This window comes from Lagopus leucura, unplaced genomic scaffold (assembly GCF_019238085.1).
Source record: "Lagopus leucura isolate 7727_CA_CO unplaced genomic scaffold, USGS_WTPT01 Super-Scaffold_100012, whole genome shotgun sequence".
Classification (NCBI taxonomy): Eukaryota; Metazoa; Chordata; class Aves; order Galliformes; family Phasianidae; genus Lagopus; species Lagopus leucura.
In genome coordinates this window covers 17570068-17596921 of record NW_024962267.1, presented here as the reverse complement: position 1 = coordinate 17596921, position 26854 = coordinate 17570068, and the positions used below count along the sequence as shown (strand labels likewise).

At 43.5% G+C, this 26854-nt stretch overlaps 1 protein-coding gene across 5 annotated transcripts in view; it reads left to right on the top strand.

Annotated features, from left to right (window-relative positions):
- The window catches only part of ERBB4 (erb-b2 receptor tyrosine kinase 4), a 503190-nt gene that overhangs the window by 235731 nt on the left and 240605 nt on the right, over positions 1-26854 (top strand). For all 5 annotated transcript variants that reach the window (XM_042875078.1, XM_042875077.1, XM_042875080.1 and 2 more), the window contains exon 3: positions 11601-11787. In XM_042875078.1, the coding sequence (XP_042731012.1) occupies positions 11601-11787 (187 nt within the window). The remainder of the gene's footprint in view (positions 1-11600; positions 11788-26854) is intronic.

Genomic DNA, 26854 nt, shown 5'->3' with positions numbered 1-26854 from the left:
TACTTTTGCAAGTGTTGGAGCACGTGGATTGCATTCTGAGCAGCACAAATGGCGGTCAGGGATAGAAAAGGCTGTTTTGAAGGTCTCCTGGAAATACCTGTGCAAGGTTGTTATATGACCGAATGATTTTTGCAATAGTTCTCTGTCCGACTAAAGGCACGATGCAAAGCCTATGAAATGGTTTCTATTGACTTCAAAGAAACAGGACCTAGTGTTGAACTTCATGTTCTCCAAATAAATGTAGTCAATAAATAAATCTATTGGATGAGTTCACTTCGATAAAAAGGAATGGATTTATTCCTTCAGTAATGTTTATGAGACCTAAGAGCCTCAGTGGTGAATGCGGTGGGGGGTACGAAGGGAGGCTGTGGCAAGAGGGAGCTGGCCTTTTCTCATGTAAAACTGCTGATAGGACCAGAGGGAATGGCCTCAACTAGTGCCAGGGGAGATTTGGGTTGGATGCTTCTTCTCTGAAAGAGTGGTGAGATGCTGGAATGGGCTGCCCAGGGAGCTGGAGGAGTCACTGACCCTGGAGGTGTTGAGGAAATGTTTAGATGCTGTACTGAGGGACGTGGTGTAGTGGGAACTGCTGGTGATGGGTGGACAGTTGGACTGGATGATCTTTGAGGTCTTTTCCAACCTTGGTGATTTTGTGGGTCTCAGTTTGGGAGGATTGGGCCAGGAAGCAGAACAGAGGGCAAAGACATCTCTTGACCAGCGGGACCATGAGAGAAGGCGACCGAAGTTCAGAGAAGCTTTGAGCAATGAATTGTTACAAATCTGAGTATCTCTCCTGTGTAGGACTGTGTGAGAAAACCGGGGGGGAGAAAAACTAGCTAAAAATAATTGCATCAGCAGAGGCTATGGAGAAATATGGAGAGAGCAGTTGTCTGGCTGCAACTTCTGGAAGCATAGGGTAACGCAGGTATGGATACTGAGGGCTGGCACTGGGTGTATATTTGCTCTCATTGCATCTCCAGCAGTAAACCAGTCCGACCTGGTTCCATCTTCCCATTTCCCAGCTGGCAGCTACAAGTAGATGAAGATTGTATAAAAAGGAAAAAATGAAGTCCTTTAGAGCTAGAAATGCCTGCAACTTTAACCTGGTATTATACCTGTCTATCTAGCCTTCAAGTCAGGCTGGGTGCTGTGAGAATGAGAGCTGGGTTTGCCTGACTGAGAAAAAACTGTCATTTTATCCAGGATTTTTCTCATCTCATAGCAGTATGCAGTTCGGTGAGGAAACTACCAAAGGGTTGCATTTTTAGACACACACAGGTCTGACGATAAGAAATCCTGCAGGAATGCAAACACACACACACACACTTATTAAAAACACACATAAAATATATAAGTGTGAATGCATACAAAAGCTGCATATATATACACACACTATGTTGCTCTGAATTTCCTAAAAGCTCCAGAGTAACAAAATTTGATTCTGCAAAATCCTAAGGCGCTTTTTAGAATTAAATTAATACCAATGCAATTAAAGTGGTAATACTGTTTGTTAAGAGTACTTAAATAATTCATTTTCCTATTGGTGGTATGGAATATACTTAGGTTCAGCAATTACGTGCTAAGTGAAGGCAGCATCGCCTGTAATGACTTCATGACAGTCTGACCTTTGATAGCTCACAGTAGCTGGAACTTCCTATATATTATAGAGGCTGTAAAGCAATTAACAGATATGAAATACCACTTCTGGCCTTCCGATGTCGTCTCCCCTAGCTGTGCTCAAGCCTAAGCTGTAATGATCACTCAACCCCTAGAGTTTTCTTTCTGGGGAAGATACATCCCGTCTGTGTGCTGTGGGGGGAAGGAGTCGGAGGCAGTAATGGCCAAAATCAGTCCACTCAGCCCAGACTGAATTGTTTTTGTGGTTTCTTGTTTTCTTTTTACATAGTCAGGCTAACCAGGGTACGTTCAGCATCTCAGGGTTACGAGTGGATGGTGAGTTTGTGGGGTTCAGGCTGCTGGACCCCTCCTGCCAAAGGGCATGTCCCAGCTGAGGGTGCAGAGCAGCTGCCCTCAATGTACAGACTGAGAAACTGTATTTAATATTAAGTACAATAGCACCTCTGTCTTTGAGGGAGAGGTAATAAGAGCATTAATAAAAGGCAGGTGAAGAGAGAAGGTCCCTTTTTAGCTCCTGCGTTGTTTTATCATTGTCAATCAGCTGGAAACTCCTTTGAGATTATTCAGCTGCAGTTTAATAACATTGTTTCTGTGATGACTTCAATGACTGAGCCTTTTTTCCACCCTTAGCTATGACAATAACCCCTCTGTTTTTCCTTCTTCAACAAGCTATTGTGTGTGATTCAGTACATTAAGGAACATTATTAAATATAGAGGTTTCCTCTAATTAAGCTGCTTGCAAAAGATCGCTTGTCCAGTCATTTGCTGGTGATAAGTACTGAAAGAAATTGTATCTTACTTTGAGTAGTACAATTTTCCTGCCATACACCACCAAAAAAATTGGAAAAAAAAAAAAAAGCAATAAGCAGTAAGACTATAAAATCAAGCACTCAGAAATTAGATAATGCCAGAATTATGGCTACATTAATTTGCTTTTTTTATTGTTACAAACAATGTGTTCTGTCCTTCTGTGCTCCCGATCACACACAGTTCCCCTTCCCTCTCTAATCTTTTGCCCTATTCCTCACCATTTCCATTTGTAAAATTACCATTTATTCCGGAACGTTCTCCTTTACAGTTTTTAGGGCTTTCCTTATAAGAGATGAAGGTGTTTTCTGGTCTTTTTCCTGGAAAAGAGAGAAATCTTTTTATGTAGAATTTTTCCAGCTTCTTCCATTCCCATACACTCACCTGTAATTTAAACAAAAGTGTTGTTTGGGAGCATTGACAAAACTACAGCTTCTTCATTGGTTCAGAAGGTACTATGGCATATTTATGGTAACTGATGGTTGGACTCAATGATCTCTGGAGGTCCCTTCCAACCCCTACAATTCTGTGATTCTGTGATTCTGTGATTATCTGGTTATTAAAAATCCTGGACACGGTTGCACCCATCTCCTGTAAGGCTCTGCATCTTGCCTCATTCTGGAAGCAGCTGTTGAGTGGGAGAAGTTTGTAGCGTGCCCACCTGGAAGAGAAGTAATGAAATTAATGCGGAGAAAAATCTTATCTGTATGGTTAGTTCAGCCACTGCAGATTAGAGGTTGTTTTTCTGGTTGTTATCACCCATCATAATCTCAGTATCTGAAGTTTACACGTCCCTCCTGGAGAATGCTTGAGAATTTAAATGCAAGTGGTTTACTCATTGCTTGTATCATATAAATTAGGGATCTATGCTTGAAGGAGACTTCAACAATCTATTAGCTCCTGAGTAACAGAGCTTTTCTCCAGCTTCTAGATAAACAAAAGAAAACCACGTCGTTAAAAACAAGAAGCCTCTTCACTTTTTATCTTAATGGAAATAAACCTAATCAAAAGCCAGCGATTAATGGCTCTCTCCAGGGTTTCTATTCTTGAAGATCAGAGAATCACGGAGTCTGAAATAGTTTCTATTGGAAGGTGTGATGCTGAGCTCAGATTGTGTATTTGTACATGCTCAGCTAGAAACAGATTTGCTAAAATCCAATATTTGAATGAAGATTCTCCTCTTCAATAGAGAGAAACAAGCAGCAGCAGCTCCAATATCAGCTAATTTATGTGTGCAAAAATGTCCTACAGTGCCAATAAAGTTGTTTCTTCCCAGGAAATGCATTTAAAATACTCATTAAAGAGTGATTGTTGCACAAATGAAACAAGTTGAATGGTTTTTTGTTTGTTTGTTTGTTTTTTGTTTTTAAGAGAGGATTTTCTTGGTAAAGAAAAGCAAAGCTCTCCCAAGAAAAAAAAAAAAGCAACAAAATACTGCTTTTCCAGACATTTGCTTCTTGCAAAACAAACAAACAAACAAACAAACAAACAACAGCAACAAACCAGCCCAAAAGCTCAGACTGAGGTTATTTAGCTGAAATTTGACACGGTTGCCTCATCTTCTCTACATGCAGTTACTTCCTGCGATCAGAGGTCGAAGCAGCCTTGTGCATCAGGAGTGGCCTGGCTCCTCCACCTGCATTTTGAATGGGGATGTGTAGTAGTTGTGTTGGTATGCTCTGTATCAGATCTTTGGGATGGTGAATTGACTGCATCACTCCAAGGAGTGGGAAACACGCCAACTAGCATCTCCTCTTGCTTCTATAGTATACAGTGGAGAAATTTTAATAAATGTATTTAGTTTACCAGGCTAACCATGGATTCGACAGTAATTCATACCAAACTACCTGGCTGTATACGAGGAAAAGAAATCTCAATGTCTGATGCACAAAGCCTGTCACTCATCATCTATCAGATGAATATATAAAGCCTCTTTCTAGTGTTAAATGCACATAAAACACTTCTCGCATCTCCGTAGGCAGCTTTCTCGAAGCGCTGTGTCATTCTGCACATGCTGTTCAGCCTGTACATCATTTGTTGGGTGCATTCTTCCTGATCAGACACTTGATCTTTCATTGCCATCATGGGAAGGGCATCCTTTTTCACCTCTTCCTTTTGTTTCCTGTGTAAAATTTCATCTGGTTGCTGTCTCAGGCTGCATTTAAGCTAGGGAAGCCTGGGGGGGACTTCTGAGCTGGCAGAGACTTTGTGAGCGCCATTCATCCTCCTCCCCTTCTTCCTCCTCCTCTTTTCTTTCCTCCTTCTTCCTCCTTCCCTCTCTTTCCCTTGAAGGAAGCTTGGGCATGCTGGTTGGATGGACTCCCTGGTGTTCTCACACCTGTTTCCTTATCTGGAGGACCAAATCAACCTCCCAACATGTAGGTCAGCTTAGACACAAACAGAAATCTGATAGTGATTTACAGCGTCACAAATAATTAAGAACAAGAAGGAACCAAAGACTCTCTTTCCTTTTTGTAGATGCTATCTTGAGCTAAAATAAATATATTGGCTTGGTTCAGCACAGAGTCATCTCAGGGTGCCTGTAGCAGTGCAGTCATGAAACAGCCATGAAACTGCACAGTGGAGGTTACAACTGGGGTCAAGGCCCCTTGTGTTATTAGGAAAACACCTCTGCTCCAATCACTAACTGCAGGAAAGACCGGTGCTGATTCAGATACTGACTTGGTAGCACTCACACTGCTGGCTCACAGTGTCAGCCAACATTAGGTAAACCAGCTCTCAGTTCATCTTTTCCCAGTGAAAGTATCCCGAGACCCTCGAGCTCTTCTCACAGGCTCTGGCTATTCTGAGGCAAACTGATAAAAGGCAGTGTGTTTTCCCATGGTTATTACTTTCCTAAAACCATTCCAGATTGCTGGCATTATTTTGTTTATGAGGTGGTAGTTTGTGCACTTTTATGTCACCTGGAAAGTGAAATTTACTTGATGGAAGCTCCTAAACGCAGAGAAAGCAAAAGGCATTAATCTCTTCAATTGGAAGTTCTGTGAGTGGGCATCTATAAGCTGATACGCTTTGAGTTTCTGCAAAATGTAGCTACTACTAAACAGCCCAAATGGGGAAGCATTCTCTAACAGCATAATGCTTTGATTTTAATCTTTCTGATCTGATTTGTGACTAAATTTTCCCTTGGGAGATGATGCAGTAAGCTCTCCTGGAAACCACTTTGCAAATATGTTGAAGGCCAATCAGATTTTACAGTTACAATGTCAAAATCCTTACTGATTTTCGCTAAATATATGGTTCTCCATAGCTTTCCCTGGGATTTGTCCTGGAGATTGGGTTGTTACAGAGTGAAAGCTTTGTCTCAATCATAATGTAACTCAGTGTAACCAGCTGATGATACATTGCTGGTGTACCTGGAAGTCAGACCCTCCCTTAGCTAGTACACTAACAGTGGAACTGTATTTTAGGCAGGAAGCAAAAGGGGACGCTCAGATCTTGACATAAGCCTAAGAAGTTCTTGTGTTCTATGTTTTTATTAGCTCAGAGCCTGTCTTACTTGCTTCAGGTATGCAACAGGTACATAGCTACACCATTAATTCTCTAGTCTTCCCATAGGACAAGGCCCTTTCCTGGAATAACATGATGTAAACACCAGCCATTCCAGAATCGCACCTTTGGTTCAACTGCTCCAAAGATGGTTTCTCTAAGGTGTGGGAAAACGTTCACTTGCAAATTTCTAATGACATAACAAAATCTGTTTCTCACTGACTGCCACTTTAAATTTCAGGAAAGCTGTTGTAATGTTCAATCCATTGATCTATTGCTGAAGATATTGTTGATCATTTGTAACACATATTAACAAAGAAGTCAACATGTCCGTGAGGTCAAGAGTAATGTGAAGTTGCTATTGGTTGTCTTAAACATTCGGTCACGGTTCGGTTCTGCAGTCGTGGCACAAGGCTCCTCAGGTACATGCCTTCACAAAATGACAACCAGTCACATCCTTCAGCACTACTTAAAGCAAATTAAAAAAACTGCCAAAAGTTTTTCTTCTTGTTGTTGTTCTTTTTCTGTAACAAACCTGAGTCTAAACAAGTTCAGTGTTTTGGATAATAAATTCTCTGTAGCTGCCAAGGCAACTCCAGTTATGATACACTACTTGCTTCCAGATCAGGCACCAGAAAACTATTTTTCACAATCTGTGTTCTGATATTCGTCAGTGCGCTCAAACTTGAGGGATTTTCACCGAAGCTTGCACCTCATATCTAAAAACTGGTGGTGCTCAGAGGGGCTTAACATCACAATTTAATGAATGTTGACGTAATTGAAGAATACTTGGTGTGGAAGGAGACAAGACACGAGCTTGTTCTGGAACAGCATTCCTGACATGTGTGCTCCGTGTCAGTTTTGACATTGCCTCAAAGTGAAGCATCCTCTTAGACATGAGAAATATCAGTACGTGCTAAATATTTCTTGTGGTTGCGAATGGGGCTTTAAAAGAAGCTTGCAGCAGCCACATGCCAAAATCCAGTGCAACATGTCACCTGAACTTTTGAAAATCTCAGTTTATCTTGCCATTAAGAATTCATAATCGTCAATGAGCAACGCATGCAACAGCTAATTGAGCTTTATAAAGTGCACCAGGCTGACGATTTCCACATGGCTACAGCATGGATATTATTGTTTCCCTTAGAGTTATCACCATAAATGCTGTAGCTGCTTAGAGACCACTTTGTGCTAATTTAGCAAATGTTAATTTTTAAATTGTCACAGTGGAAGACGCAGTGCATTGGCATTGCATCAGTGAAAATGTATGCAAAAAATAATGAAAATGAATCGACGGCATTTTAGATGATCAGTGCACTCACTAGCATGCTTGGCTGCCTTTCATAAAGGTGAATATTACGACTGCCCTGAGAACTTGTCTAAAGTTTCACCAGCATTCCCCTTAAGAGCACCATTGACGTACTTGTAATAAAAACAGGAAGCAACTTTATCCAGTTTGGTTTTGCTCTAAGTGATATGAATGCTTAGCTTTTAATTGATCAAAAAGGAAAATGTGAAATGTGCTTTTCAGGTTAACTTGAGACACGAAAAGCTTCTGAAACAGATGACATGGTGGAAACTGTTAATGGTAGTTGAGCTCCTGACTTCACTGTGGCACACTGACCTTAACTGACATGGGAAAAAAAAAAAGGACTATGCACTTAGGAAATACTTTCCCCTTTGTGTCACTTGGAAGTCTGACTTTTTTGGGATTTCACATATCATGACAAAACATGTGGGCCACGTTGCAGGGTCGCTGGAGCTCCTTGGACCCGGCTCAGCAGATGTCTGCTTTCTGCTGGCAGCTGAAGCACGAGGAGCCTTGCCGGTGCGTCCTGAAATGGATATTCCCTCAAAACAGAGCTCACTGTGCTTGCAACAGTTGGCGTTAAAAGTGGGCCCTTGGCTTCTTCCCAATGCATATCTCATTTGCAGTTCTCCACCCTTTCTATTTCTCTTGGTGGAAAAGCCTACAGAGCCTCCCTAGTGGATGTTAAGAGGACACTGCACTGCTTATGAACAGCCCCAGGTTCCTCCACCAGGCACTGACCCGCGTTCCTGGGCGGAACAACGAAGTTTTCATTGGTATTTTGCTGCGTTTCACTCAGGTTCATTTGACTGAACCAGAGGGCAATTTAAGATCGCTGGAAACATTCACATCTTTTGCTCCCTGCTAGCAGGATAACTCTGGCTGTTGGGAGCTTAAAATGCTTTGCCTGTGCTCAGCTAGTATGAGTTGTAACTAACACGCCTGGGATTTACCTTGCAAGGGAGCAGGTTGTCTGAAGTTCCTTTGCACAGCTCATCCACTAGAAAGGAACCTCAGAAAAGATCCTTGCGCAGGCCATTTTGAGGACTGGTTTCTCTGCTCGCCTTCTGCGTATGTAATGTTGAAAATGTGTATGGGAACTGCTGAGTCACAGCCTGAACCTCTGATTGATCACCTGAGGTGAGCCATGAGTCAGCCAGAGGAGCACAGGTGAAGGCAATTCACCTGTGCTGCTGGAAGGGGTGGAGCCAGGTTCCACCCCTCCTGGTCCTATTTAAGAGCTGGCTACCAGAGGAGAAGGATCTCTTCTGGAGATCCCCTCTTTTGGTGTCTTCTGGTGAGCTCAACCCAAGGGTAAGCTCTTCCACATATTCTCTTTTGTGGTCGTTGTCTGCTTTGCCTTACTCTCTTGATTATATTGCGATTATAACATCTTGATATCTATTGATTATACACAATTATATTGTGATTATAACATCTTGGTTATACAAAATGAAACACAGTGTGCAAAAGAAATTGTCCTTGAACGGAGCCGTGCTGTCCCTGGTTGGAGGACCCAAATTCCAGATGGTGATATTCAGCGCTCGCACCAAAAAGCTGTTTTGCTCCTGTCCCCTGAGCAATCTGTTTGCTGAGTGCTTGTTTGCATGCAACTGTGGCCCAGCTGAGGGGTGCGACGGCGCCATCTTAGGCAGCCCTTGAAGCGTGGTGGCTGCCATGTTGGGGTGGCTCCTGAGGTGCAGTGGCTGTCATTTTGGGGCCAACCCTGAGATGTGGTGTTTACCATGTTGGGGTAGACTGTGAGGCCTAGCTTCTGCCATTTTGTGGTGGTTTTCTGACCTATGAAAACCCTTAAGGTACCATGTCAGCCACGCCGACGCAGATCGTGAAGAACTGCTTCTGCCATCTTGAGCAGCGCTTGAGGTGCAGTGGCCGCCATTTTGTGGCAGTTCTTGAAATGTGACACCTGCCACTTGGGCATGGCCCAAAGGCGCAGCGGCCGCCATTTTAGAGGCACAGCAGCCGCCATTTTAGAGGCGTGGTAGCCACCATTTTGGGGCGGTTCCTGAGGTGCTCTACATGCTCTGCTGGAGCGGGGCTGGGCTGCAGCAAGGTGTGAGGTATTTCAGGACGTGCTGGATTTCCTGGCTTCTTTGGTGTGGAAGGAGTTGTTATACCTTCCTAGTGGGACACATGAATCTTACCCAGGTGAGAGAGTATTAGGATAGGTGAAGCAGCACGGTGTTCAGCCTTGTATACACAGGTTGGGAAGTTCAAATCACGCCTAAGCTCAGCATGAGTTGCAGGGGAGAAGGTAGGGTTGGATGGTCCTTTCTGGTGTGAGGCTCTGAGAGTCTGTATGGCCTCTCAGGCTATCAGTATCAACAAAACTTCATCCTTTATTATTTCCTTTTCTTCTTCTTCTTCTTTTCTTTTGAACTTTGGAAATGAAGTTTCTGGTGAGTGTATGTGCGTGTAGTGCGCGAGTTAGCAGTGCCATGCTGAACTAGGGCCATCTCGGGTGTGCTTTGCTCTATGGAAGGAATAAGATGGGCTCTAAAAATAGAAAATGTGGCTGAAAGTGACAAAAGCTGGCAGGGAGGACTTGGTCAGATGCAGTTTTAGAACTGCTTTTAATGTTTTCTCGACTCCATTCCAAGTTTAAAGTGTCCATTTAAATTAATTAGAATGATTATAGTATCCTTGGAACATGAGTGGAGAAAATTTGATTATAATTTCAATATTTCCTTTGTACCAGTGAGAATCCAGAACAGCCAGCTTAAGGAAATTTCTGCGTACAATGAAAATGAAATTCCTGACCAAATTGACTAAGCTGAGATGTCTAAAAGCAGAGAGCTATCATGAAAGTGCTGGAAAGCCTCTGATGATAATAGAATCAGTGTCCCAGGGTATAATGCAGCTCTGCATTTAATATTGAGCTACTGAACCGTGCATCTCAACGTAGCTGAAGTCACTGGGTTCTCATCAAAGTCCTGTAATGACACTGTGCTCTGCTTAGATGCCAAGTGACTCTTGAAATAGCTCCAGAGATTTTTGAGCAGCTTCAGCTGTAGAGACATCAGACTTCAGAAGAACAGCTACTGCCATGGTGTAAATATATCTTTCATTATATATACTGCTGCACTTGGCAATAAACTTATGAACCTGTATAAACATAATAAAAAGGTTCTTGCATGCTTACAGGTGAAATCATGGCAGCAGTGCTGATGCAGCACAAGAAAAGCCTGTCCTTTGTTCTGTGAATCTGTTTTCTCTTTCTTTGCTAACCATACGTGCTCGGCACATATAATTCAGTGCCTCTTATTGTTTGCCTGTGTAGTTTTTGTATTATGGCATTGACTGGAGTTCCTGTCATGTTCATTATAGTTTGGGCATGCTATTTTAAGCTAAATTTTTCTTATTATGTATTGTTTAAGGTATTGACTTTGCCAAAGGGAAGAAAAAAAAAAAAAAAGCTTGTATCCACTTAAGCAGACAAGTGGTTGTAAATTTTTGCCCATTAAATATACATGCTCATACAAACGTACGCATGTGGAGTGCTTACAGGCTGATGCAGTTACAGAATTAGGTGAGATTTGAAAACTGTATTCAGGGAACCTTTCCAGCACAGGAGTTGTGTTTCTGGGAGCAGCTCTGGGCAGGAGCATTCTTCAGACTGCCTCCTCTCCTGTTGAGGACAGTAAGGCTCTATTGACTGCTAAGATGGCACTTTTCGAGAACGCCTTGTTAACCTTTTAGATTTTAAAAAAGTATTTCTGGTTTGTTTGGCTTGGGGGTTTGTTTGTCTGTTCCTTTTCAACCCAGCCAACTAATTCTTGGGTGTGAGAGGAGAGTTACTGCATAGCTCATCTAAAGTAAACAAAGTTTTCAGCTGACCTGGATGAGCAGCAGTCATTTTGGTAATAGTTTTATACCACTTTTGCTAAAAATCTGGAATATGTGTGGTTCCAGCACTTCAGAATGAGACTTGAGGTTGAATCTGTGCAAATACCGAATGGTTTATCTCATTTATTTAGCAGTATAAGTTGGTGATATTGCTTATGGCCTTCGTTTTACTCTTCCAAATGTGCTCTCCATTTCTGTCATCCATTCCTACTTGATGGTGAGCTCTTTCAGTGGTCTCTCTCTCACAATATGTTGTGACCTTCAGCCTCACCCTATAGAGTGGAAAGGTGCTTTCTAGTATCGCTAATAATCTCAGTTACACTGATACAGAAATATGGTTAAATTAAAGAAGTTGAAGCTTAAATTTGTGTTGTACCCGATCTCATGTTAAAGCATCTGATGTGTGACAGATTCAGAACAATTGTAAATGGACTACTCCTAATCTATTCATTTCGTTTTCGTCTTTCAGTCTATCAGAGAAGTCACAGGCTATGTTTTGGTGGCTTTGAATCAGTTTGAATACCTGCCCCTGGAGAACCTGCGCATCGTTCGTGGGACCAAGCTCTATGAAGACCGATACGCTCTGGCAATATTCCTTAACTACAGGAAGGATGGTAATTTTGGACTCAGGGAACTTGGCTTGAAGAACTTGACAGGTAAGTGAAGTTGGTAAATAAGGTGGATTACTTGGGGGAAACAACTCAGAAAAATAACCGCTTGTTGTTTGTTGAATGTGTGCATCACAGCTCGCAGTCATTAGCATTGTGCATACAGCAGAGGCACCGTCAGACAATGGCAGCTATGAATTGTTTGAAAGGCTCTTTGGTACTTCATTTCCTTTCTGGTTCACAACTGAGCTCTTCTGGGGTCAAAGGCTGCTTATGGGATTCATAGCAAGAGCGTATTTAAAACAAAAAAGTACTGTTGAAGATGACCTTTTTCCTTAGCTTTCAAGAGCGCTGTTTCCCAGTGGCCCTTGGTTACTGCATGCAAGTTGTTTTAGGTGTTAAATATTTTCTGTCCGAGTAGCTTAGCTTGAGCTTTCCTTCTGCTCTTGCTTCTGTCTGAGTCACTGTTGCTGATGTGCTGGTAGTTGTGCGGGGAGGGAAGGGTGGGAGGGTCACTGGGTCTTTGGTGTATTTCATTTTAGAACTTCCTTTTCAAAGAGAAAAGGTTTATTGTATATAGTGAAAAAATATTTCTTCTTTGAGCAAAAGGTAAGCTAAGTCGATGGTTTTTATATTCATGTGAATTCATGGTTAGGTAATGATGCAGGGTATGTCAGTATTTCTTTTCTCCCAACTGAGAGTCTGTAGCAAATGGTTTGGGAGCTTAAAAGTTGGCTAAGTATGATACTGTATAATGTTGGACAGCAACTTAATGAAGTGCAGGCAGTGGCAGATGTTTTTAAAGGAATTCACTGAAAGTATTTTATTTATATTTGGTTCCTTACAAAGGGAGGACATTTGCTATGATGTTTGTGAAATGGCCTTATTTCTGTGAGTCTCTAAATGTTGAGAGCAAATCACTGACCTGAGCTGGGTGTAAAGCTTGTACAGAGAGGTGGGAACTTGGTGAACTATGCTTAGGCACCCTTCTCTCTTCACTTTTTTTGTCTCTGTAGGCACTGGTACACAAGTACCTGCAGTTCCCTGTTCGTGTCTCTCTGAGTTGTATGGTGATGCTTTCAAAAACAGTACAGTGAAGGAGACTTCAGCTGTTTTATGGAGTAGAGCACAGTTTTGTCAGGCTTTCAGAGCAAGTTCTTTCTGCCAGTCAGACTGTTAACAGTTTACCGAGGCCATCACGCTGATACCAGAGTGCTTCCCAAGGTCTCTAAATCCCTGCCATTCCTACTATGCTTCTCTCTACTACTCTCATAATCCAATTTTCTCCTATTCTGTTTCAAGTTTTTCCCCATCCTTCTGATTTAGGATGTTCATTGTGGCTATCTATGCTCTCGCATAACACTGAGCTGTAGCATCATGCACAAATAGAATTTTCTACTTCATAGACCTCTTATTGTCTGTGGGTCTCAAGAGGCTTTGTAAAATACATTAGTCCAGTTAAATCTGAGACAGAAAGGCCAAGGCCAGAGAAGGGTGGTAACCCTTTCCTTTGGGGTTGGAGGCTGTTGTTCTGCCAGGAAGTGAGGGTTGTGTTTTCAGTGATTATTTATCCGTTACTTTGATCCTTGGTAATGTGAATAAACTTATCTTGCAGGCCTTGGCTCAAGACTTTGTTCTTGAACCAGCGGCCCTGTGCCTGTTTCCAGAGCTTCTCTCTGGACGCTGCTTTTTTGTGATAGCACCAAGACTGTCCAGTGAAAAGCTAGCCTGTCTTCTCAACTGCTGTGAGAAAGCCTGCCTTAGCTCAGTCTTTGACTCTTTCCTCACAGGAGATCACCACAGTCGCTTCATCTAATGTAGGTGGTGTTTAGAAAGCCCTCTGATGGGATTATTTGGCTCAAAATGTATTGTCTCTTGGAAGTGCCTAATAACACTAGCTTGTCTCCACTGAGTGCTTAAAATAGCTTCTGAGTGCTGAATATGAGCCAGTATGTGCTTAAAAAATGCTCTTAGTATTTTTTAGATAGCACGTGCCAGGGCCTCACGAGTCCCTCCAGCAGCTGTTCTTTGACCATTTTCTGTACTGGTTAAGATGCACCTGACTGTTTTAACCCACAACCTGCTTCTTGATGCAGATACTCTCCCTGGAGCTATTACTACTTCATTCATTTTCCTAACACATCCTTAGCCTTAATAGCTGCATAAAAACAAGTGGTGTTTGCAGCAGCCCAAATGGCACCAGGCCACAATAGATGAGCTGTGTCTGGGTCTTCCCGGTGTCTGCCAACTGCTCCTTGTTTACATTAGAAACAACCAGTGATTTGCCTTGAATTTAAGGTTAAGCAGTTCCCAGGAGCTTGCATCCATCCAGCTTCTAGTCCACTACAGATTTGAAGGTATTGGCCAGGAATGATGGAATGCTGAGTGTTATCACCTGCTGGTCGTCCCGGGTCTTAATCAGGATTTCATTCCCCTGTGATGTACCATTGCATTATTTTTAGTGTGTTGTTAACAGCTGTGTTTTTATTGTCAGATATTTCTGACGTACTTACATTTCATCTTTAAATTTAAATGCTTGATTTTGCCCCCCCCCCCCCCCCCGCCAAAAAAAAAAAAAAAAAAGACAACTGTGATGGCAGTATGTTTTATCTGACACGGAAAACACAATCCTGTTCTCACTCATGATGTCTGTCAGCCCGAGAGGGAGTTGTGGTACTGTAGCACAGGTCAGGAGCGGGCCCCAGAATTGATGTGGCACTTGCAGAAAGCTTGGCCTGTAAAAATCTGTTTCTCACTTACTATAAACATGTAGTCAGTGATACCACAAAAGTGTCAAAAACAAACAGACATTGAACCAACTAAGTGGCTGCTGCCACCTCAGCTGGACTCATCTCAGCTTGCAGATTCAGCTGCCAAGCAGCGTTAAAATAAAGTGCAGGTTTGACACACTGAATGTATTATTCAGCCTGAGATTAGCAGAATAAGTGATGCTGAGGGAGAAGGAATGCCACCTTTTTCCATTTACTTCGTATGAGCTAGTGCAAATCATTCCTGTCTCTCCCATGTAGCTAGGCAGTCAACCTTAACTTATGCAATGAAAGGGCATAATCATTGTTCACACTTTGAGTACTCCAAATATAGAGAATACCTGATGGCTGCATTTCATTATGGCATTTATCTTCGTGAGCTGGGAAAGAGGGATAACTCACAAGCCAGAACCACTTATGAAGTATCCCATATTTTCCTCTGAGTGAAGATGAGTAACAGAGATCTACAGCAAATGCTCTATCTTTGAATAAGCAGGGATCAGCTCATCTCCCCTATTGGCCTTGGTAATAGTTTCCCCTGTGTGTGTCCATGCAACTCTGGAATTTCTTAAATATATGAGAATAAAGCAGAGTTAGCGGTGATTAGTTTGATAGCACAGAAAAGCAGCGACATCTGTAATTTCTTATCTGCCCGCTTTGCATAAATGGAGATAAATGATGAATTTAAATAACTGAGGTTTTAGTGGCAGATGCATATTACAGCCCAAAGGATTTGGTTGGTGATGCTCTAAGAAAAGACATCTCATTTGACCAGCAGGAAAATCCCAGGGCAGGGAACATCTTTGTGTACAAAAAGTGACCGCTGTAAATAGGCTGAGCTCGTCAGCACTGTGACTGCATCCCAGTGTTCCTGCAGCAGAGGCTAGGGCCGTTCCCTTTCTGTCACCTTTCCTTGGTTCCACACACGTATTGCACATTGGTGAGTCACTGCTGAGGTGCCAGTGCCTGTGTGACTCCCAGCCTGAGTGGGTGAGCCCTGGTTGTGCTGGTGCATCCTTTGGTCTCTGTGGCTTCCTACTATTGGGTGAGCTGGCAAGAAAGCAATCTGTAGTTTGCCTCAGGCTTCCCAGACAACAGGTGGGCAAGGCATTGCATCTGTAACCTCGGAGAGGTGTTGCTAGGATACGTGGAGGAATGAGGAATTTGTTTAAAAATCCCTTTGGTACCCTCTGCGATCAGGGCTGCTGCGGGAGTTAGAGTGTAGTGCCTAGCAGAAGCAGGCACAGCGCTCCGTGTCTGTCTGGGGGCATTCCTTCCCTGTCAGCTTGGAGTTGGAAGGTGGCATTGGTATCCCGGCACAGCTGGTGGAGAGAAAAAGGAGGGATATGCTGAGCATGCTTGTTCTTGCTTTGGAAAGCTCCTCTGTGCTGTGGCACAGCCTACGGAGCCAGCAGGTAATGGGGTCACAGGTAGTTCAGCAAGGCCAAGAGGTGCACTGTGTATGGCCAGAAGTTAAGACTGGTCCTCACTTGCAGGAGATGTATGTTCACACATTGGTTATGTTCAGTAACAGTGGTTGAGCTTTGGATTTTTAATTGCAGTGAGGCTAGAATATTACAGTCTCTCAGATATGCTTTTGTTGTGCTAAATGCTGCGACTGATGTCTGGTTGTCTGATTTTTTTATTTTATTTTATTTTTTTGTAACCTGTAGATCACTCATTTATGCTCAGCTTTCTTTATTTCCAAGCACTTTTGTCTTTTTCATTCTGTCTCTAGAGTTAGAAATATGCAACCTTGTTTGGAATGATTATGGCAAAAGGAAATAGAAGAAGCTCATGCTAATTGGATATTCAGAGGATTCAACGTATCCTAAACGCCTGCCTTTGGTCTCTGGAAGTTGTTTGCTGCTCACTCTCCTACCAGTATGTTCACACAAACTATGAAATACTTATTGGCATTTCATATCAGCAAATGGGCTGAGCAAGTTTTATCAGAAGCCGTTTGCAGGATGTTCTACATGAGCCTCCACTACCTCACAGCTGGGGGAAGGGTCTCATCAACCAACTTACCCTGTGACCAAAGCAGGGCTTGGGACCACAGGGAAGAGAAGCCAGGCCAAACACTTGGCCTTACTGCTCTGACTTGGTAATAAACTGAAATTTAAATTGGCCCATGCTGTCTTCCACAGTACATCCAGGTGTGCTGCCATTGTCACCTGAAAATGCCACGTGAAATAATGATGTCATTGGTTTTCTCTTTCTTGGCAGTTTCTCTTTTTCACCTCTCTGCAGTAGTTCAAATTCTCCAAGTTTTGGATGTGTGAAACACCCTTTAGCTTTTTAGATACATGGGCAATCAGGATAAATCCAATAACACTGAAAGCTCCTAATAAAGTACTGGATTTGCTTGACTTCAGCGACTCATGAGCTCCAGCAGCATGGGGATTTCTCTGGCCACACACTTCGCAGAGTTAAACATCTGAGCAGAGTAATCCCTCCATTTCAGTCACACGGGTCAGGAATGGGTGGCACTGCAACATGTTTGAGTTTGGCAGAGAGATCTGTGCTGAGCTGTTCTACAATGTAAGTAAAATGCAATCAGCATTACACTAGGGAAGAAATTGTGCAGTTTGTAGTGGCAGTGCTGCTGAGGAATACATCCCAGCTCCTGCCTGGGACAGCAAGGGGCCGTGCCTGTGCTGGTTGGGGCTGGCTATTTTAGGAATGGAAATCCTAGTTACTCTGGTAGTTATCTTGTTCAGTTCAGGTGAATGAAAGAGGCACTGATTTCAGTGTGGAGTTTTTCCTTCTCTCTACAGTCTTCTGATTTCATTGATTTTCTTATTTTCTTCTGACAGGCAACAGTGACAAGGAATTGGGTGCTTTTGTAAAATAATTAGTCTGGTGTTAGATGGTGAATGTAACCCATCAGCTCTCCCTAGCAGAAGGGTGGGTTCCATAGCAAAGTGGTTCATCTGCCATATGTGGCAGGCTGTGCCAGCATCACAGGGATGTGAGGTGTGAGCACTGGTGTGGCAGTGGGGCTCAAAATGGGCATGGAACTCTGGGTATCAGGTAAACGTATTTAAGCACAGGCACTTCAGTGGCATTGCAGCATGTGTCTACAAGGCAGGCCTACAGACCTCACTTTAAAACCAGATCCAAGGGTGTGAGGTCCCTTCTTTAGCTTCACTATCTGCAGGCTGAAGGAGGTGAAGGCCAGGCTGCTGCTTGTCAGCTCCCTCCCAGGCTGCTTGCTTATCCCTTGCTCATCAAACGTGGTCCTTGTGGTGCCACAAATCCCAGCCTGGTCAACTCTGGGACTGCTCGTGTCAAAACCACTATGAAAGGTTTCAATGTGGGTGGTTTTGTGGCAGTCTCAGTTTTTGAAGAGTGAGTGTGAGTGATAGTCATAAGAAGTTTATCTGACAGTCTGATCACACTGCTGAGACGAATGCAGAAATATCCAGGCAGAAATGCTAACCTTGAGGAGAACAAAAGAATTAGAAACGTGGACCTGCAGAGGAAGGGAAATGACTGTGCAAAGAGAAGTGACAAAGTGGGAAACACCCGAATGCAACAGTCTGATAGCAAAACAGAAGCACTGGCCAAAGCAGTAGCTGCATTTAGGGATGAAGGAGCAGGAAGGCTGCACAGGAGCATGGCTGATACAGAGCTGCTATACTGCTCTGGTACTCCCCAGCTGGTTCCATCTGCTTTGCAAGAGCTTCTTTCCACGCAGAATGAATCCTGATTGCTCTGAAGAGACAGTGCCAGGTACTGGGGCTGGAGGCAGGTGGTGCACGTGGAAGTGGAGCTGTAGGAACGTGCCTGCAGGCAGGGAGGGAGAGCAAACCATCACATGAGGGGAACACGCTGGAGGCTTTTTCCTTTGATGTTTGGGAATCGCTCAAGGGGCAGTCTTCTCTGAAGCCCTTCTGCCTTCTTTTTTTTTTTTTTAATTTCTTCTTCCGTTTCCCCCCGTGGTGAAACTTGTATAGATGTACTTTTCATTTCTTTAAGGCTTAGAGGACAGAGGGTGTCTGTCAGGCCAGCCGTTGCACAAAAGTCTGTGCTCACACTGGACTCACATTAGAGATTTCCTGGCTGCTGATTTCTGCTTCTGCTCGTCAGAAATAGTCTGGCTGCATGCTTTGGCTTTGAAGCCATACATATCCCTGATGTGGCAGCATGGAACGAAGGACAGCATCAAAGATGATTTTTTCTGCCTAGCTGGAGAGATGAGATAATCTCTCATTATTGGTTCTGTGTTGGGTTTTATGGATCAGCTAACCGTGTGTTCAGGCTGTAAAAGCTCTGGGAGCTGGTTCTGTCGTTGGGCTCTGGATGGAATGCTGCAGAGTCAGCCTGCTTCAGAGATGGCAATGGGCACTTGTGAGCAGGATTCCGAGGCTGAGCTTACCTGGAGCTGCTCACTGCAGTGCCTGACTGGCCCCAGCAAAGCAGTGTTACGTTATGCTGGGTGTCCCTGGAACATGCTGTCATCATTTTTGGAGTTATGTTGGATGCACTGCTCTCTTCTCCATGCGTGTCACGCTGAGCTCTCAGTGTGTCTCTGAGTAGAGAGCGCGTGGAGTTCTTGTTTGTTTTGTTGCTTATTTGTTTGTTTATTTTTAGGTGAGTCAGCATCAAAGAGGGGTGCTTGAAGTAGTGGCAAACTTTATGTTGAGATTTGGGCTGTGGCTGAGTTCATTTCTATGGCTTGACTACCCAGGCCACATCCTACTGAAATTTGTTCTTTCTGTGAGAAGCAGTAGTGGAAGAAACAGGCTCTGGATTTCACCTCTGTTAGAGTTACAACAACTGTGCTTCATTTCCATGAAATAATAATGATTCTCTTTGCCTGAAACTTAAATTCTTTACAAGCCTCAGCCAGTTACAGATCCATTATCCTGAGCACAATGTTGCAAACAATGATAATAATAATTAAATAAAATGTAACTCACAAAAGGGTAAGCCTGCTGCTGGCTCTTTTTACAGACCAAAGTGCTGGTTATTATTCTTTTTCCAGGAGACTCTGCTGCTCTGCAGGAAGGTGTCAAAGCCCTGCTGCCACAGGTGCAGGCAGCCGTGCAGGGGAGGGGCAGGGCCCTTGCTCGGGGGTAGAAGAGCTGTTGTTCAGAAACACTCAGTGCAAGGTGGGTTGAATGGGTTGGGAGGATCGGGGCTTGTCTCCTTTTACTTCCCCTTGCTCATGCGGGGTTGCGTGGGAGTTCTTAAATGGTGATATTATGGCTGTGGTTTTGTTCCCTCCTGCTGAGATAACTGTGGCTTGTGGTAGCTGTGCTTCTGGTGGTCACACTGATTTGCTGACAGGCCGGCCCTGCTGTGTGCTGTTGAGTTGCTTTAGCAATGGCTGGACTCGGAGGCTCATCTTGAAGCAGGACTTGATGTCTTAAAACGTGCACCCAGCTAAAATATGCATTAGGTAAGGTTGCAAGGGCAGCGTCCTGCTCAGTGCACGTGGAAAGAAGAGCTGAGAGGGATGTTTTCATGGCTGTGACTACAGAATGGATTAATCCCAAGAGCTGTGCAGTTAGCCCCATGTGAAATCACAGAGTCTCACCACAGCCCCCGTTTCATCTAGGAGTGAGACTGCTGGCTGTAGAGAGCTGAATGGTTTTGATTTAATATTCAGGAGCATTCAGCTTCCCAAATAAAGATAATATTTTTGCTAGCTGAGGGATTTATTAATATATTAACGTGGCCTTGGCTTTAGCCTTTTATTCCTTGCTTTCTTAAAAAAAAAAAAAAAAGGTCTTAGCACAAACCAGCCCTGAAGTTGGAGAAGTAATCAAAGCTCTGCTGAGCAGATTTGACTGTACTGATGTATAGAATGAGCTGTGATCTCTGCCGACCTCATTCTGCTCCATTTCCCCCTCAGGCTCGTAGCAGCGGTTGGATGTAAACATTAATCTGTTAATTTAACTTCTGATATAAATAGAAAAAACATAATTGCAATTGCTATTTTGTCAGTGGCCTATCCAACCTTACTGCTTTGCTTCGGAGAGAAGTGGCCGTGCTGCATGCGTCTCTGCTCAGGACGCTTTCCATCCACAGTGTTTGGATGGCGCAGATTATAGCTTGCTTGGTGCAGCAGGTGGGCCAGAATGAACGTTAGGACTTTCCTGACCATGAAGTGTGTCCTCCAGCAGCCCTGCATACTAACTCTTCTTCTGTTTCACATCCTTTCCTGGTGTCAGTAGTCCTCTGCCGTGCAATTTGCAGTATCTTGGAGGTTGCCCTTTTTCTTCAGCATGCGAGCTTGGAGCGGTGCTGATGTGCCTTGCAAGCGCTGCATGATGGTGGTTTGGCTGCCCCAGCAATGAGAGGTTGGTGACACGGGGTTCCGATGGCAGGTTTCACATCCATCTGATGTGGGATGTGCTGCAGACACATGAGGTAGCCTGCTCAGAGATGTGTGAGTTGCTTTCTGGTATGGGTAATTGGTGTCATAATCCAGGGTTTAACGGTAGATTGCAAAGAAAACTTACTTGGGTTTAACTAAAATTGCTCCCTAACACAACAGGCTAAATTGAAGCAAACCCCACGTGAATGTACTTGTATATCCATTTACAAGTGCCTTGTATTGATCTAGCCTACTGCAGCAACTCAGATGAGCTAAATTGATGTCTGTGCACCAAGTTAAGTGGATTCATGTGGGATTTCATGCCTGCTGAACTGATTTGACTTCAGAACTGATTTTAGTTAAACCAGTGTAAGCCTTGTGTGAGCCATAGGCCTTTCTTATTTGTTGTTATTGCTTTGACCAAGAGTTACGTGACAACACGGGGAAATGAGATGCAACTGAAGGGGGAAAATGTGCCACTTGCCCTGCTGTCTGTGGTGCTGTGGTGCCCTACTAACCTTGTCCGTATTTGCAACTTGAAGTGGTACTAGCGTTGCTGAAATGGCTTAGTATCTATCTTATTTCTGGAAGGCAGAGATTGGAAGAAGACTATTTAATCCTTTTGCTGTCATATGCATTGCTATCCACGTCTGTGGAGAGCAAAAGGAAACAAATGCTTGCAAACTTCTGTACTACCTTGCCTCATGCCCCTGAATCCAGCCATTTGCTTAAGAGCTCCTTCTCTTGCCGTGCCATGTCTTTCAGCTTTGGCTGTGCTTCCATCCTTGTTGTCCTATATACCAGAGTTCCTCCAACCCTTAAGCTGTCAGGCTTTTGTGGTCTTGGCCACCATGGGCTAATCTAACGTGCTCAAACTGGTGCATCTAAAGGCTGTGACCAAAACAGCTCCAGGGAACTGAAATCTAACCCATCATCTTTCTGAACTGGCCGCTTGCCTGCAGTGAGGGCCGCGTTTCACCTTCAGACTCCTTAAAGATAAGGTGTGGAGAATGTCTGCTGGTGTGCAGATCTCCGTAGGTTCACAAACTGTTGGTTCATAAGTTGTTGTGGAGCAGCGGTAAGAGGAGATGTATGTATTCTGCTCTTTGCTCCCCGGATGGTCTGCAGGAATGTGTTTTATGTAACTTTACTAAAGCTTGGCAGCATTGTAGGATCAAATCACAACAGCACAACCTCTTGAAACCTCTGTTGATAGAGATTTCTCTTGGCTGTTAAGTGTTTCTGTCTAGACACTTCTATGTTAAGAACAGTGTTCATGTTTTAAGAGTTCGTAAACCTTTGTAAATGTTAATCCATAAACTTCAGCTATTTTTTTTTCTCTGAAACAGAGAGGTCATATCTTTTTTTTCATCTATAAGCAGCACTTAAATTCCAAGTCATGACTCATTAATGCATAGGAGAAGATTGACAAAAATAGCCCCTGCCCTAAATAGCTCGGTGTGTCCGAGGCAGGAGGCCACCAGTGGACTCCGAGTGGTGGGGAAAATAAATCTGCAGCTTCTTACGGGTAAAACTGGTTTTGCATACCCACAGGGATGCTGAGTTTTGCTTTTGTATGAAGGCAAAGAAGAGTTGAGAGAAGTATTTGAAAGAGGTCAATGAGATAACTTGCTGGCTGTCCACGTCTTTGTATGAGATACAGCACAGAAGAAAGAACAAAAGGTGTTTGAAAACGTCTTGTGTGTGATGAAAGGAAGCATGACGGGCTTATTGAAGGTGGGAGAAGGCATAAATAGTGTATGAGAGAATGATTGGCCCTGGAAGATCTTGGGAATGAACAGAAGTTGCTTTTATTTGATGTGATAAGAAGGAAGCACAAAGTGTGGGGGTAAGAAAAAAGCGTGGTTTTTAGATGAGCTAGAGAAGTGGAATTAGGAAGGAAACTCAGAAGGGTGAAATGTGGTTGGTTGTTTTTTGAAGGAAAGATGGCGTTGTCAAGGCGTGAGATGAGCCTGGGCAGGAGCTGTAGGTGCAGTGGTAGATGAAGCAGCCGTGAGAGCAGAAATGAAGTCAAGTTTGGTTTCGTGAGCTGGAGAACTCAGAGATGAAGAACTGCAGGGGGCTGGTGGAAGTGATGGAGCAGTTGGCAGTGCTGGTTGCTGAAGCCCAAAGGGTGAAAGAAAGTGCCAGCAAGAGGGTGCTGCAGAGCTTGTTCACTGGAGCAAGCATTTGTGGAGTGTCTGCATACGGCAACTTCTTGTCCAGCTGTGAGCTCAGTCTGCAGGTCTATCTCCAAATGTGACATAGCTCCTTGTTGGCTCTGTCAAGAGCTGCAGGCTGTGAGTGTTTGGGGAGTGTTGTCCAGTCTCACCTGCTGTCTGAAACTGCTTCCTTATGTCAACAAGCCATTGTGTTCACTGATGTCAGCGGGAAATAAATACTGGCTTTTGTAGCACAGCCCCATTTCTGATGAGAGACACGTATCCCAGAAGGGAAAGTTCCAATAAATTCAAAGGGAAGCTGCAGCAGTTGAAGCTTATATTGTGTTTCTCTTGCCTGTCACAACCATTGTGTTATCTAAAGAGATCTGTGAGTGAAGTGGTAAAACAGGGCTTTTTTAATTATACATCACCTAGCAAGCTGATAAAGCAAACAGAGCAAGCAACCAAATAACACAGGCAGGAACCTCTTCAAAATAATGATATAGCAAGAACAATAGGGGAGTAATTCACAGCTCCCTAAGACGTTTTTGCAGTTCAGAGGGAGTGAGATAACAAGCAGCTATTGACTCTTCTTCTACCATGTTTTCCACCTGTCTGCTGTGTGACTGGGAAGTGTATTACCTGTGTCCTTGCCAGGGGTTTTTATGCTATTGTCTTAAAATGCTTAAAAACCCTAGCAGGGTTAAAGGGGAGAACGGCAGTCATGGTACCTGCAGTAGTGAGCAGAAGGAGGGCATTTGCTGATGGCATTCATACATGAAAAAATTCGTGTTTGTGCAGCCTGAGACCTGCAGGGTTGCTTTATCCTTCATCTTTTCTGTGTAAGTGCTGAAGTGCATGTTGGCACTGTGGGAGCCAGGGAGTTAAACCCAGCTCAGCTGCTCTTGGCAGTGGAGGAAGGGAACCCAGACAGGCCACAAAAGCTTCCCTAGATATTAAGTAAACATTTGGGCTGCAGGCCAAAAGTCATCCCCGCACTACCAGAATCGCACTGTTCGTGGTAAGAGATCTAAGTGGTACGAGGCCAGCCCAGAACTTCTACTTGAGATATTGTGTCTGCAGTACAGACATAACCTTTTTAAATGTGAACAAGATGTTTTGAAATCCTAATCTGCCTCAGAGTTCTGTAGCAGTTCACATTTGATCCGTACTCCAAGCTGGGGAAGAAAAGAAAGCTCTCACAAGCTTGTCTTTTGTCCTTTCAGCCTCAAGGTGAATGAGGTGCTGGAGTCATCAGCCCCACAGCTGAATTTCTTCACCTTGGATTTAAGCATCTTTTTAGAGAAGCGAATATTCGCATTCTGGAGAGATTTAATAGAGGTATTCATTGCAAATTCACGAAGGGCATATTTTAAAACACCAGCTGCAGTAAGAGCTCTGCCTGGCTGCGTGTGTGAGGCACGTACTGCTTGTTGTTCTTATCTCACACCACACAGGATCAATTTCAGGACAAAGCTATGGCAGTTCAGGATTTGTAGGGGCAAGTGGTGCTCTTTGCTGTGTTTAACTTCTTGCCATCTGCAGGTGCAAAGGATGTCTCAGTGTCACTGCCTCTGAAGAACTTAAAATTTACTGGTATTTAAAGACTGGTAGCATTCAGATGTTAGACTGTTGGAGTTTAGTTTGATTCTGATAAACATTAGTGAGGCTTAGGGAAACATCCAAAACTTTCCTGAAGACTGTGCAGGTTGGTATGGAAGATTCAGGAGACTCACTTCTGCCTGAAATCCAAAAGAAGAACAAAGTCTGTTCCAAACGCACACACAAACAAGATTGCTCAGAGTAAATGGTGGGAAGAAAGTTTGCTGTTTTGTTACTTTTCTAAAGATGCTTATCGGTCAGTTCTTTCAGTTTGCCATCGTTGTTCTGCTTTCTTGCTAATGTTGCAGTATTTCAGATACAACTTTCAGAAGCAAAGTTAAGGAGTGCCACGTATTTAAAAGCAGGGAACCAGGGAACTCCAAATATTAGGATTTAGCCATCTAAATACCTTTTAAAATAGTATGTCCTCTAGGAGCATGAGTCCAGTTTGGAGAGGGTGGGGCACACAGTCCTGGACTCCCAAATTCCTAGGCTGTTCTGTAAGAGAGGGTAAGCAATTTAAATTACATGGTTTGAGAGAGTAGATTTTGGACAATTCTTAACACTGTAGGTGCTCAAGTTTTGTGATGGCCTGAGAATTTCAACCTTGCTGAAAAAATACCCATTTCCAACCACCGTAAGTCTGGAGTAGAAACGAAAAGCACGAATCCTGAACTCTGAGAAGCTAGAATGCACATGCAAAAAAATAGCATTGATTATTTTTAACATCTCAGCATTTTTTTGTCATGACTCTTTGAGGGTTGACTAAGATGGTGGAATGCTGGGGCTGGTTATCCCATGTTCTTAAAAATAGTATATGTCTAGTAAAGGCAAGCACGCTAGAGGACTTTCCATGCCACCTTTTGTGTGCTTGCAGGCTGGTGTAATGTAGCAGACTGGTGCTTTACTTTTAGGAGGTCTGGGTAATTACTGGGACTTGCAGAAGTCGTATCTATTTCTGTGGATATTTCATCACTGATGAAATGTTCTGTTGTTGGTCACATGCCAGTCAGTGCTATCTGTTTTTTACAGGCCACGTGTGGACTCATAAAAACAGCCTCTTATTTTGGCAAAAACAGAGCACTAATCACTTTCGTATTAGCGCTGCTAAATCCAGAAAAAGTAAATGTTGTGGATTAAAAAGATAATAATGTGCTTATCCTTTCTGTGGTCACTGACCATTTTAAGCTTTCTCTTCTCTCAACCCTGAAGGATAAATGCGGGTTTTTGATTAAAAATTAGATAATGGAGTACGTATGCACATCAAACACCAGACTTGTTATCAACCGATGCATTTTTCTCACTATTGCAGATAACTTGTGATCCACTGTATCTTCCATCTGTGATCTCCTTTCCTCCTCTCCCTAGACACTCCTTAGTCTTCTGTCACCGGGACTCCTTCACTGCATGCCAACGAAAAGTTGTCTTGCAGAAAGACCTTCTGCAGCTCCTAAGTTGGTGACGGTGGTTCAGAGAACATTGTGAATACCATAAGAAATTCTTGAGGGCCAATGAGACTGATAGGACTTGGAGTGGTGATTCATTGTATGGAATAGATGGATCAAGTAATGAATAACAAGGAGTTAGAAATGTGCTCTGACGCCCACTGATGTCAGAGGAGAGGTCCCTCAGGCTTGGGATCTGGCCCTGGTGGGCTGGTCTGGTTCTGTCGGGAATAAAGTTTATCCTACAGCAGAGCTAGAACAGGGGGAGAATGTAGTGATATAGCTGAAGACATGGTGGTGATATGAAGAGCTTTCAAACTTCTTCGTTTGCAAGAAACTAAACAATTTAAAAAATTCACAGCTAGAAAGCGCTTCTGACTAAAGGAAACCATGCAGCTGGATATAGAAGTTGGCCTTGCATGTGCCGAGGTGAAGGTGAAAACCTTCAGGTCAGTTTCTCCTACCAATCTGCAGTAAATATTTTTTAAGGTTTGTATCAAGCAAAGCCTCAGCTAGTGCCAGCACCGTCTGTAGTTGTTAGTTACAAGATGAGTCAGGTTTTAGAATGGTCAGCACGCTCCTTGTTTTCGTGGCTGGCAACTGGAGGAGGTGGTTTTCCTTTGCAAAGTGAATATTTTTCTCACAGATGGAAGCTCAGGATCTGCATAGTGTGTGAAGCAAGCAGTTGATTAAAGATTAAAATAGTGATGAATATCCTGAAGTGGAACGTACTCGGATAATTGATTAATTGATGCAGTCTAAGCTACTTGCAGAGCATTACATTCATTCTCCATTAAATCAATCTCT